Genomic DNA, 13995 nt, shown 5'->3' on the forward strand with positions numbered 1-13995 from the left:
TAACATCATTAGAAATCACTCTATAAATTTCCATTGTTATGCCCATGATACACAGTTTTATTACACAGCTCTATTAAATGCAGTATTCTGATTGGTCAGTCGCGGCATTCAGCGGTCTGATATTACTGTGTAATGACCATTGCTAGTAGCAACGGTCATTACACTGTTGCTATGTAGCCCAGCGTTGCTAGGGACGCTGCCCTGCAACACTGCAGCTGTCAAACAACTTCCGAGGGATAAAACAAACAGAAATGGCTGATTTTAACATTTCTTTTAACTTATTTGGAGAGTAGCTACAAGGATTTTGAGGAATTGGATGCCGCTGAAGAAAAAGAAATGGAGAAGGAAAGGAAAAAAATCAAGCAAAAAATGGCACAAGGAACTGATACCTGAAGAGCTTCAAGTGATAGAGGAGGAGAAAGATGAGATAAATACAAAAAAGACAACAAAATGGGCTACTGTACTATACTGTACTGTACTACTACAGGTACTGATGGACTTTCTCTGCCAAAAACAAAAGAACACGGATTTGAATACACACTCGGCAGTCATGCTTAATGACATTTTACGTGAGTTTTATGCCTCGGTTCAGTCCACTAAGCCTGGGTGAGTACAAAACTTTCACCAAAAGTTGTCGAATCTGGTCAGTTTTAATGCACTTCGCGGAGGCAGACAACATTATTTATTTAACTGAAAATTAGCCGTGTAGTAAGCGGGATAAAGTATAATGAGCCGCGTTGGGGTTCTGTTCCCCTGTCGGGAGTTATTTTCCCAGTATTCACCGGCTCATTATACATTATCCCTTACACAGTATACATATGTGACAATAATCATTATGTGAATAATAACAGTAGAAGTATGACTAATGATAACAGTAGCAGGAGGCATAAGGCAGGACCACGGCAGCAGCACAACCACACAGGACAAACAATAAATGAAACCAATGAAATTCCACACATTTTTGTGGTTGGCTCAAACGCTGTCAGCGTGATTTAAATAGTAAATATTTAAATAGTTTATTGAGTTTATTGCGGATGTTGATCAATGTTTTTTACAACAAAAAATAGGTAAAGAGGAAAAAAGAAAAAGAAAAAAATGACATGCATGGTTTTAAGTGTTCATTAAGGTTTCATACATGCCAGCACCCTAACCATTAAAACAAATATTTTACTATACACGTTGTGAAGTGTTTCTAATTTCTGTCTACTCCATACAGGTACAGTAAAATATTGAAATGTTTTTATTTGATTGTTTGTTTTTGACTTTGCTTTTTAAAAATGCATAACAAAACAATATGAAGCAATGGAGGTTTTGTGCATTCCGATCCACATACTACCATACTATATAGTATGCCAGGGAAAGATTTAGTGTGTCCCAATACATGGTATGTCAAAAATACCAGAATGTTCTACTACATGTGGTCGTATTTTGCAGTATGCAAGCCAGCATGCTTTTTTGGCTGTTCTGACCCACAGTCCTCTGCACAGCAGACGCTGCGTCACATCGACTGTCACAAGTCCCAATGATGGATGACAGCACATTCAGTTGACTGATGAGCAGTCGATTAGTAATAATAGGAATATTAATTGTTTAATTGAATAAAATAATCATAAATATAACCAACAACAAAAAGGGCACAAATATTAAATAATGAGCTGTATAGCCTCTGTAATTTTACTACCATGAATATAATATTTTAAAATTTCCAATTTATGCAGTTATTACTTACTGCAAAATAACAACATCAGAGCTCTTCGGATTGACCTCCATTTCTCCATTTCTCCATTTGCAAGCTCGGTGAACTGTCTTTTGTTTTATCTCCATGGTAATGGATATATGTGTAAGAGTGTCAAAGTTTAGGCCGTAATGATATGAGACAGTGGTATGTCCCAACATGCATACTGCATGCGACAGTATGTACTTTGTATAGGCAGCTGCTAAAAGTAAAAAGAAAAAGTATGTGATTTGGAACGCACCCCTTGTCTGTCTCATTTTTGTGAACTTGATATCTCAAGAACGCCTTGAGGGAATTTCTTCAAATTTGGCACAAATGTTCAGTTAGACTCAGTAATAAACTGATTGGATTTCAGTGATCAAAGGCCAAAGGTCAAGATCAGTGTGACCTTGCATCTGTCTCATTCTCGTGAACACAATATGTCAAGAACACCTCAAAGGAATTTCATTAAATTTGACACAAACGTCCACTTGGACTAAAGAATAAACTGATTAGAATTTTGTAGTCGAAGGTCAAAGATCAAGGTCAGTGTGACTTCAAAGTATGTTTTTGACCATAACTCAAGAATTCATATGCTAATTGTGATAAAACTTTACACAAATGTCTAACAGCATGAAATTATGAAGTGATGACATTTTATATCCAAAAGGTCAAAGGTCAGCTTCACTGTGACATCATAATGTTCTGCATAAAACACACTTCTCTGGCCATTATGCAGCATAATATCTCAGGAAGAGAAGGGGAAATATTTGGTCAGATACTTAACTGGTGATGCTAATCATGGTGTCCTTGAAACTGTGCTGATTGTATCGATGTTCTGTGCTGTAGGGCGGACAATGTGTGTGAAGCATCCATGTTTTCATAGACATGGATGTACAATGTAAGAGAAACTTGAATTCTAGTTTTGAGCCATAAGTAACCCTATTTGGATGAGAGGGTGGACCTGTGGAGGTGCAAGGGGTGAATTTGACTTAGAGACTGTAGTGATGCTTTGCAGACAGCCTGTAACTCAGAGAGGTGCCACCCTTAAATATGCATAACTTTAAGCCTTGATAAAAAGTTAACGTAAAGTAAAATGGAAAGTTATATAAAAATTTAGCCCCATGCTGTTTTCATGAATGGGGAAATTAGCTATAGAGACCAAAATTATTTTTTGTACCAGACTGTAAACATGTTTATTTTTGCTGTAAAATTTGAACTGGGGATCTATGGGGATGGACTGGCTCCTGGAGCCAACCTCAAGTGGTCATTCAAGGAACTGCAGTTTTAGGCATATGCATTGGCTTCATTTTTCATTACCAGAAGTTGATACTTGGCTATCTGTGGAAAAAATCATTTTGTCCTTGGACACCTGTAATGTCTACAACATATCAAATTCTGCTTTTGCATTCCAAGGCTACTAGGAAGCAGCAGGGATAAGGAGCTGGCCACTGGTTTGTTTTTTCCCTGTCCTGGTGATCGGCACATTTGGGTGATATTAACACATGTTGAATATATTTCTATTCACTTCCCCTACAACTGCAGAGCAATGCCAGCACACTAAACTACAGGGACACCAAATTGCCAAAAGATGTAATTCTTGCATGATGGTGGTATAATATACTAACTTTATTTAATATAATATAATATTAATTTATACCACCACTTTTGGTAAACTGAAATATAGGGTTTATATTGAAATAGTTGTAATTCCAGCATGGTTTATCCAATATTGTTGTCAGTACCCTTATAATTAAAGCTGAATATCTGGACTGAAAGAACACACTAATTGTTTTATTTCAAATCCACTGTGGTGGTATACAGAGCCAAAATGACAGAAACAATGTTACTGTCCAAATATAGTATAATAATAAGGGGATCAATGTCCATGTCTGGCTCTAGGCCTTGCATTTCTTCATAGGCCTCGGAGCACTGGTCAGTCCCCTGGTGGCTGATCCCTTCCTGGCAGATGATAACTGTGTCCTGGGTGCCAACTGGACTGCCAACTCCTCCTCTTCCTCTGACCTAGAGCACCTTCGCAGCAGCCTGGCTGGGCATGGAGGGCTACCCAACATCTCCCGGTATCCTCTGCACACTGAGGGTGTGGTCATCACGAGGGTGTCGTATGCTTTCTGGATTATGGCTGTTATTAATGTGAGTTCATGTCAATATTACATGAGTCATATGATTCATGAAATGTATACAATGCATACTAGTATAAGCTATCTATTTAGTACATAAGCTCAAATGTATATTACTTTTGAATGGGTAAATGACAGTGATTCTTGTAGCTGCTGGTTGGCAGGCTAAATGTGAAACCAAGTGTAGCTGTGATTTGATTAAGACAGGGGTCTCCAACATTTTGTTAGCTAATGTTAGCTAACTAGTTCACCTTTGGTAACTAACCTTTGGAGAGACCAGTATGTAATCAACTATAGGAATGCTCTTTCCTACTTTTCTGTCCATCTAACCTTAACCCTTTTGCTTCCACTCGGAAACCCCCAGACGGCACTATCACTTTCACTCATAGTTTCAAGTATGTGCATCAAGGGATTGTAACATCTAGTCCTAAAATGAATTGAACTTTCTATACTGAGGTCTCCCTATGGATCAACCTGCCCATGCATATTAAACAAAGCCAAACAAAGGCAATTTTTATAAACAAAAGTTAAGGAGGAGTTGTTGGGAGGGTTGATGCTTCTCCTTTGAGGGAGGTAATTTTAACCATGGGCGTGGAGTTACAAGGGGATGAGTAGGTTTATGATATAATTTGTGTGTTTGCAATTATGTGTATGTTCTTATGTAAAGTTTCGCTGTCACCACCGAGGACCACTTTGGAAAAAGTGTTTTTAGTAATGCTTTAAGTGCTACCCTCTATGTTTTTCTCTCTCCCATTGTGCTTTTAAAATTCCTTTTAAAAATCAAATCAAAACTAGTTCACCTCGCTGTTATTGATAAGTGATGCACAATAATTTAGCATTAGCTAGCTCACATGATTGCACAACAGTAACTAGGTGATGTCCTTGCAGTAACACAAAAGACTCCCTATTGAGGTCATGAACTGTCTGCTGAAGACTCTTGGTCTAAGAGTAACGTTTACTCATGACATGCTGTATCCTGTCATAAAGTCAGGAGTCTTTACCACTGAGCAATGTTAGTGTTTCTCTGTCCAGTTGCTTCCGTGTGAGACAGCCACGTCACTAAAAAGAGAACAAACATTTACCAAGTGATTTTCCATCATCAGTCTGTCATGTGTTCCATCATAAGCTGTGGCCAAAAAGCTTTAGGTCCTCTTACAAACAGGATGTGTTGTCATGAAATATACTTAATAATACAGTCAGACAAGTCTATTTTTTTCATGGTAATACCGCAAAAGCAAAGTGTATAATTTAATTTAAACATGACATGTATAATTAGTTGGTTATACAGATGGACCTGTAGGCCTACACCAAAAAACAGAACTCTGCAACACTGATGCCCCTTCTCTCTGGCGGGCCTTTCGTTTTGGGGCATAGTCATAGAATTTAGGTATCCCATGACCATATTTCCCCGTGTTGCACAACTACATGTGAAAATGACCATAATGGAAGTTAATGATGTAAAGAGCTTTTTAAACAGTGTTGCTGCTCTTCAAAGCCACTCACAAAAATGTCTCTGATTTCAGTTGTGTTCTTCTTATTTGCTATAAGCCAGGATATTGCCTCTCATGTAAAGTGATAAGCTCCCACCTCAGTGGAAATATCATTTTCCAAAAATCATTTTATATTTGAACTAGATCTTTTTTTGATGCAGAGGACAAGATAAGAAAGCACGGATTCTACTTTTATGAGGGAAAGAATCAGCTGACAGGAAGTATTGACTGTTAACTTAGTTAACAATAACTTCTTTGTGTGTGTGTGTTCTGGAAGCTTCCAGTGCCAGCAGCGGTGCTCGCTTTGATGTACCATGAGAGACTGCTCCCTTGCTCCAACAACAGTCCACGTCTGCTTGACAGAGACTCTGTTTCCAGTGCGAGCCCCACTTGGGACAGTGGTCAAGGTAATGCACTTGTGTACTTGTGACCACTATATTCAAAAGCAGTGACAGACTTCAGTATCTCTCTCTTCAGGTCATGGGAGTGTGTTTGGTTGCTGTAATCATGCCAAACTCCGAGGACGCCCTGCTACTTTCTTCCTCCTCCATGTTCTGGGTGGGGCCATCCTCTTCATCACTGATGGGATTGTAGTGAGACTACCTGCTGACACTACACACACAAACATCAAACACAACACTCAAAACCAGGGCGGGGGGATGAAGGGTGACACGTAAGACAAAGATACTCATGTATACAGTCAATCAGACCCAAACTGCTTGAGGGGCTCTGTGCAGGCCCTACAGTTTCCGCTCCGGGCTTTGGCCTGGAAGTAGAATAGCATTAGATGTGTAACAGCTGAAGAGAAGAAAAATAAAAAGCAAAGTGTACAGCACTTATGAACTATACAAAGGTGTAAAGTTGTCCACGATGGTACCAGTTTGCTGCTAGCTAACTGTAGATAACTTGTGTTTCGATTGGTCCGTGATGTAATAGGTCAATCAGAGAAAGGTCCAATACTAACAAGCTGAAAGGGGGCATAACACCACTTATCATAGTGGAGTCAGACATACTTTGGTTAATAAATTGATTCCCCTCCTGTGCTTGTATACTGGGACAAGGACAGTAGTCCAATTAAATGGCCTAGTCGAGCTATAACTGTAGTTCCACTTAAGTGTGTATGTAAACGTACCGAGTGTTTTTTAAGTTTCCTTCAGTATCAAAGTAAACAAGGGGTAGTTGTCTGTACATCCATAGCTACATTGCAAACAGGAACTGCTATATGCTTAATTGATGTGCCAAAATTTAAACAAATTAAGGCTAAGTAACATACATTGTTGCCCACAGCAAACTCACTGAATCCATGGCAACATTATACTTTGTTGGCATTGTGGGGTCTGTAGTTCCAAAATGTAAATTATGTACCAACTCGAAGGAAGACAAAGTATTGATATTTTTTCATGTTGTTTTAAGTCTCCTATTAAGGAGGGGGATGAGAGATAGGAGCTACATTGTCAGACTGTAAAAGCTCTGTGCAGTGTTGACCCCTGCTGTGTTTGTTTTACTGTAGGGCTCCTACACTGGCTTTGTCTACACCTATGCAGTGTCCCCTCCTTTGCTGATGGGCCATAAGACTGCCGGTTGTCTGGACAGTATATTCTGGGCCTCCATCACAGTAGGAAGACTGGCTTTCATCTACCTGTCCTACAGATACACAGCACCCAGGCTGCTCACGCTCAGTCTGGTATGAACATACATTTGGGAGACAAATTCTCTGTATAGTCAATAAAGTTGTTGATACCACAGTGCAGTGAGATTAGAGCTCAACAGGTGAGCATCAGGTTTTTTCCCACATTAATTTGTGTGTTGCACTGAGTAGTAATTTCTTGTAAAAGGAATAGAGGTCATGCACAGCTGTTGTATGATAGTTCTAACCAAATATTTGAACTGGGTGGGAAAGCACCCAGTGAGGAGATGAGGAGTTATACAAACAAAAGGTTCTTTAAGCCAAAGTGAACAGCTTTGTCAACACTTGATTTAGGTTCTGTAAGGACAAGTGAATATCATTATCTGCCGAATTTCTCTTTGTTTTTGAATACATTTAAAAATATATGCAGTGATAAGGGCCTTATGTCTGCGTTGTACCAGCAACAGCTGTGCCCTCTAATGGTCTGAAAGGTGAATTGTACCCTGGGATGATGAAATAGCCATGGGCAATTATACTGCAACTGTTTGCTTTGAGATTTTTCCTGTTTTTCTTTAGTTGGGGTCAAATAGATTTAGAGCTGTACTGAGCTGCAAACCACAACATTTGAGAAAATTAATCAGTGATTATTGAGAAAATTATTCTCAATAATCACTGAAAATTATTTGAGAAAATTAATCAGTGTTTAATTAGGCTAAAGATCTTCTGGTTCCTGGTCCCATTCTGTATGTTTGCAGCAGTTTTTAGACTGTCCTCTGGGAACACTAGTTAGAGCTGATGACTCATAGCAGTTTGATTGGGGCCTCTTTACAATGAATGTCCTACATGGGTTTCATAGTTGATGTCTGATTGGGTCCTCTCTATGTTGAGTTTCCATTTGTGTGTGACTTGTTTTGTTTTTCCAACTGAGGGCAAACCCAGGAAAGAACCAGGGACCTTTAGATCTTCAGTCTAATGCTCTCTCAACTAAACTTTTTCGGCTCCAAAGCCCTTGGTATGGTGGCCCTCAGATGTAAAAACAAAACAAAGGTGCAAAAACATGGAAACTCAACACAGAGAGGACTATGACAGCTATGACATCAACTATGAAACCTGTGTAGGTCATTTAATGTAAAAATGCCTCAATCAAACTGCTAAGACACTGTGTATTCCCAGAGGACAGCCAACTGCTGCAAACATCCAGAATGGAATCAGAAGGACCTTCAGAACTCCACTTTCATTCATCCATTCATCATTCATCCGTTTTAATCATATTGAGGATTTATGGAACATAATTGTTGGTATATTTTATTGCCCAGTTCTAGGTGTGTTGCAGCTTTGTACCCTTGGAAAATGAGATGAAAATGGTCAGTTTTCTTTACTTTTTTGTTGTTGTTGTTGTTGTTGTTGTTGTTATTTTTCTTTAAATTTTTTATGTGTTGTTCATTAGTTGGGGTCAGATAGATAGATTGAGAGCTGTACTGAAGCTCTAATGAGTACGGTGGTTCTGAGTTGCAAACCACAACATCTGAGAAAAAAATGAATGAAACTCAAAACATTTCAGAGGGCATTTTTTAGAAGTCAGAAGAGTTAGGTAACTACTATCTGTGTCATCGTAATACCATGTTGACAATGTCACTCACAGACTGCCTGAGAAAGTAGAAAGATGTACAAAATTTGCTGATTTTTTTTTTCTGTGGGTGCAGATCCTGAATGGTTGTTTTAGTATTTACTTTTAACAAAAGGACATATCCAAGAAAAACAACAAAGCAAAGCCTACAGTGTTGTTTTGTTTTTCCATCTGAGGACCACCATACCATGGGCTTTTGAGCCAAAATAGCTTGGCTGGGACACTGTTAGACTGAAGATCTAAAGGTCCCTCGTTCAGCAGAGGAGCTGTGTTTTAGGGACACATTGCCTTGATGATTGGAGTTTGATTTGGGGCCTCTTACTTCTTCCACGTGTTGATATAGGTGTTGTGTAGGAGTGTTGCACTTTTGTACCTTTGAATGATGAAATGCATGGGTTTTTCTTTTGTTGGGGTCTACTGAGTATGGTAGACCTCAGCTGCAAATATATATGTGCATATACTTGTATTTATTTCCATAACAGTTATTTATTTCAGTATTTATTTATTTATACATGTATTTGTTGAAACTTAAGTCATTTTTTATCCTCTATATACAACAGCCCCCTAACTGTTTGTGTAAAGTTTTTTAGTGAAACGTCTGTGTCACAGGGCCACCACACTATGGACTTTTGTGCCAAAATAACTTTTTTCTGTTTCCTTCATGTGTTACTAGGTTTCCTACAACTCACTTTAAAAATGAGTGTTTCTTATGTCAGGTAGGCAGATGGCTGCAACAATAGTGTCATGAAAACTTTATCTCTGAAATGCAAAAGACAACAGTTAAAAATACTGTTTTAAGAAAACAGCATTTTAAACATTATGTTTCATTGAAATCTGGATGATGATAGTGTCATTTTCAGGTTGAGAAAGTAAAAATTAGGCCAAGATTTTTTTAACTTTTGGTTCACATCAGGTAACAGGCTTCCCTCAAGTTATGGTCATTCTCTCACTGTCACTGTGTGTTTCTTCCAGGTGGGGGTCATACTGGTGCAGTGCCTGTTGTTGATCTTCTACACCAGCTGTGTGTTTCTCTTTATCGGTACTTGCGTGTTGGGACTGTGCATCAGCAGTGTGTTCCCATCCATGCTGGCCTTTACAGAGGACATACTTGACTACAAAGGTAAACTACCACACAGTCAAAGTGCAGGCAGCAAGGGAAGAAGCCAAATGCAGACAAAACAGAAAGCAGGATTAATTCAGTGATTTTAATGAACATGGCTTATAGGAAGAGTCCAAATGGCAGGTTAACAGGTAACAACACTTCATAGCGTATGTGGAGACTCCTCTATCATTTACCCTCGATCACTTGACCCAGAAATCAATTGACACCCACCATCTTGAAGGATTTCTCAAGTGCGCTCGGAGGAGTCCAGGAGTCCAGGAGAGAGCAGGCTTTTCAAGGAGAGGGAAGCACAGATGCACTAGTGCAGCCTTCATGGAAGTCTTTTATCAACTGACATACCCCCCTGATTGGATATCAGTTATTGATCAGACAGCACAGCGCTGCAGCTGATCAGACTGATCTGATACATCACAACATCACTGGAGTTTCATACTGGAGTAAAGACAGATAACAGATTAAACTCAAGTGTATCACTCCCTAGTTTTATATTGCATTTGTTCTCTAAATCACCATCTAGTTAAAAATCTGAACAACAAAAGGACCGCAAATATTCTTCATTTATAAGAAATATTTTTCTCTTCATATTCTGTTATTTCCCTCAAAAGCTTTTATTATAGATACAATTAAATGCAGAGAGTCTGTCTCTCTGCAACAAAAACTTTTACATCAGTGACTGTCATTTCCATTCAGTCACACATGAGGCTGATCATTCCTGAGTTTCTGGTTGATGAGTTACAGAATTTCAATTTTGTTTTAATAAAGCCCATAAAGCCTACTGATAGCTGATCCAGTTTACATGACAAACACATCAAATACATGCAGAGGACCAACCAGCCCCTCCAGGATGTTGTGATGTTGTAGTAGTAACAATTAGCACAACGTCAGCCAATCCCCATGAATTCAGACCTTGCAATTTTGTCAAATCACCGCACCTCTACCACAAATTTGACTATTTCACTATGGACCCTTTTAGGACTGACATCATAATGATGTCATTTTATAAGCTGGAGGCATAACACGACTCACCACCATGGGGGTGTAGGCTACACAGACACATTCCATCTTGCTGTGTTACTGAGTGCCAGAAAATGAGGAGTCAGGGCACAAGACCTAAATTTTGTCACACACTGGCCACTACTGTCCATTAACAAAAACAAAGACGACTAGGGTTAAATGCGGTAAGATGAAAGGACTGGGCGGAGGCGATAATCAGAAATGTTCGGATGTGCAGCGCACATTTCATATCAAGTAAGGGAAAAAGTATTGACTGTTGTAGGCATGAATAACATCATATGAAAAGGTTATGATGTCAACATATTCAGAAGTTGGGATGGTATTAAGAGGAATGTTGGATTTCTCCGTAATGCTGACTTTTTAGCACAATAGCTAATGTTTGTTCAATAGCAAAACAAACTCGAGGAAACCATTCAAGTGTCCTTGTCTTTTGTAAGATTGGCATAGTAATCAACCACAAAGCTAACCATCCCACCTTCAGCAATCCGGACAAATCATCCATCCACTGAGTGAGAGCATAAGGGTCAGCCAGTCTGGTCCCCCCTTTTTGTGTTTTCTTATTCAAGTGACACTGGTGGTCCCGGAAAGTGAATGACCGACATGGTGCGTTTGCAAATTCAGTTTGACACTACTCTACACAAAAATAAGGGGCCCCGTTGGTCGAAGAAATGGTGCATTATATTTCTGTATGAGTTAACAAACACATTCACCCCCCTCAGCATGCTGCGGCTCCGGCTCCACAGACAGAGTGCCCAGAGTGCACTCTGCCTTTCCAAGAGTGTGGTGCTTTGAAAAACCAAACAGTACATTCCCACAGCACTCTTAATTTATGAATGGTCCAGTTTGTGCTAGAGTCCGCTCCGGCACTCAGAATGAATATTTTCGAATGCACTCTATTCAAAGAGACTTGTATCATCTTCTTCCATTGTCGAAAACAAGCCAACAGAACTTGTTAGGTAGCACTATGTAACGGATGTATCTGTCCTGTGGCATTCTCATATCTGGCTGGATGCATACCTTAACTTCTGTGTGATCTGTGTTGTGTTCTGCAGCTGTGCTGATTGAAGGAAGGACCCAGACCACAAATTGCTACTGCTTGCTCCTTTAATGTTCTCTGTATGGTGGTTATACCTATGTACAAGTTAATAATAAAAAAAGAACAGCTCTGTAATATGCAGTCTGTTCCATAGACACAAATCATCAGTCCCCTCCTTTCAGACTGTGCAGTGCGGACTGCTGTATAGCCTCACACTTTGCATACTTCACATGATTAAAATACTGTAACTCCAACATCAAATGTACTTTTGAACAACAATGTGAGTGCTTAATGCATTTTATTATATATAAGCTCTAATCACATTACATACAGTATCAATGTGAACAGACAGAATGCACATACCTGTACACGTTAATGCCAAAAAAACAAAAGAACAGCTTTGTAACATGCAGTCTCTTTCACAGACACAAATCATCAGTCCCCAGTTAGCAGGTAAACACAGAAAACCTTGGAGCACTAGGAGCACATGTGTCAACTATAAAACTAGCAAAAGTGCATTTACCAATTTTATACTCAAATGACACAGCTGCTGCATGTTCACAATCCTAAAACTGACATTTATAATTGCAAAATGTCACATTTACATTTTCTGCGGAGCAATATAAATGCTTAACTCTGAAAAGGAAAATAATGCAGACCTCCTCTTAGTTAGTGCAGCGCAGACTGAGAGTGGCGCTGCTGTGACATCAAAAACAGCAGTTTCTGTCGATGTGAGATTGTTGAGACTGTTTAAAGCAGGGGTGTCAAACTCATTTTAGTTCATGTGCCACATACAGTCCGGTTTTCTCAGTTTTTCCACATTCAGTCAGTCTACTTCTCACAGTCATTCTCTGTGAAAGCGTAAAAAATGTTTATAATCAATTATCACAGTGGCTTAATGATAACATTGTTTTTTTTTATCAACTTTGTTTCAGATGTAACTTTTCCACAACTGCTACTCTCTTAAAATTTACAAATGATGTTTTCTCTGCATCTGATCGCAGTCATCTCACAGAAGCAGTAATTGTTAATCTCACCAAAGCTTTTGATCTGGTCGGTCACTGTCTTCTTTTAGACGGGCATCATGCTGTTGTTCTTTCCCAACATTCATCACTGTGGTTTGATTTGTATCTTCACAACACCCTGCAGAGTGGTGTGCATCAAGGCTCTACTGTAGGACCACTTTTTTTTCTCCTTTTTCATCAATGACCTCTCACTCTTTTTTTCTAATTGTTGTGCACAACTATATGAAGATGATACTATTATATATACATCAAAAGCCTCTAAATTTAGGAGGACCTAAAATCTGCTTTCAGTATGCTACAAACCTGGTTGTCAGCTAACAAACTACTGTTAAGTAAAGTAAAAACGTGTTCAGTGCTTATTGATGTGAGGAAGAACTGCAACTCCTAATCAAACTATTCAGTTTTTTAATTTGTATTAACGGTTGATGTCTTCAAAAAGTAGAACAAATTAAATATCTTGGTGTGTGGATTGACTCTGAACTTGCCTCTAAACCACACATTGATCAAGTCATGAAAAAAGTGCATTTTAGTCTTAGTGTTCTGTATCGCTCAAGACACTGTTTTACATTTAATGTCAGAAAGAAACTTGCTCCACAACTTGTACTATCTTCAGTATAATGGACTATGCTGACATTGTTTATCAGAATGCTTCTAAAACGTATCTCTGTCCAGTCTGTGTTATAGACTCTGTAGATTCATACTGGGTTATTCTTTTTTTTTTTTTACGCACAATTGCATAATGTTAGACACACAGGTGGCTTTCTCTTGACATAAGACTTTAATTTCACTGGTATCTAAATATTTTTAAATGTACAGACTTTATCTATTCCTATTGTCCAAAACAAATTTTTGTACTTAATTTGTCAAACTATTCACAAAGGCACTCTGGTCAGATTTTGTTTACAGTCCACTTTGTATCTAAAAAAGAGTTGAAAAAAAGCTGTTATGTTTTGAGCTCCTTCTGATTGAAATAAGTTACCATATAATATCTGTTTTCTGTCATCATCTCATTTATGAAAAAGCAATTTGTTTTCTTATCTTAAAAGGGATTGCTAATGTTTTCAGTAAAGTCATTAGTGCTCCCTTCTCTATTTACAGAGTGATCATTGTTTTTTTTGATTTTGTCTAAAATGACTAGTCTAAGCTTACACTCTTTTCTTTTAGCTATTCAGGTCATTGTTGTGTCATTTAACACTGT

At 38.7% G+C, this 13995-nt stretch overlaps 1 protein-coding gene across 1 annotated transcript in view; it reads left to right on the plus strand.

Annotated features, from left to right (window-relative positions):
• mfsd4aa (major facilitator superfamily domain containing 4Aa) overlaps nt 1-13995 on the plus strand; it is a 31119-nt gene that overhangs the window by 6632 nt on the left and 10492 nt on the right. Inside the window, exons 3-7 of the mRNA XM_049571228.1 lie at nt 3617-3868; nt 5623-5752; nt 5823-5938; nt 6856-7029; nt 9572-9719. Coding sequence (XP_049427185.1) covers nt 3617-3868; nt 5623-5752; nt 5823-5938; nt 6856-7029; nt 9572-9719 — 820 coding nt within the window. The remainder of the gene's footprint in view (nt 1-3616; nt 3869-5622; nt 5753-5822; nt 5939-6855; nt 7030-9571; nt 9720-13995) is intronic.

Source organism: Epinephelus fuscoguttatus, linkage group LG1 (assembly GCF_011397635.1).
Source record: "Epinephelus fuscoguttatus linkage group LG1, E.fuscoguttatus.final_Chr_v1".
In the NCBI taxonomy this organism is placed as follows: domain Eukaryota; kingdom Metazoa; phylum Chordata; class Actinopteri; order Perciformes; family Serranidae; genus Epinephelus; species Epinephelus fuscoguttatus.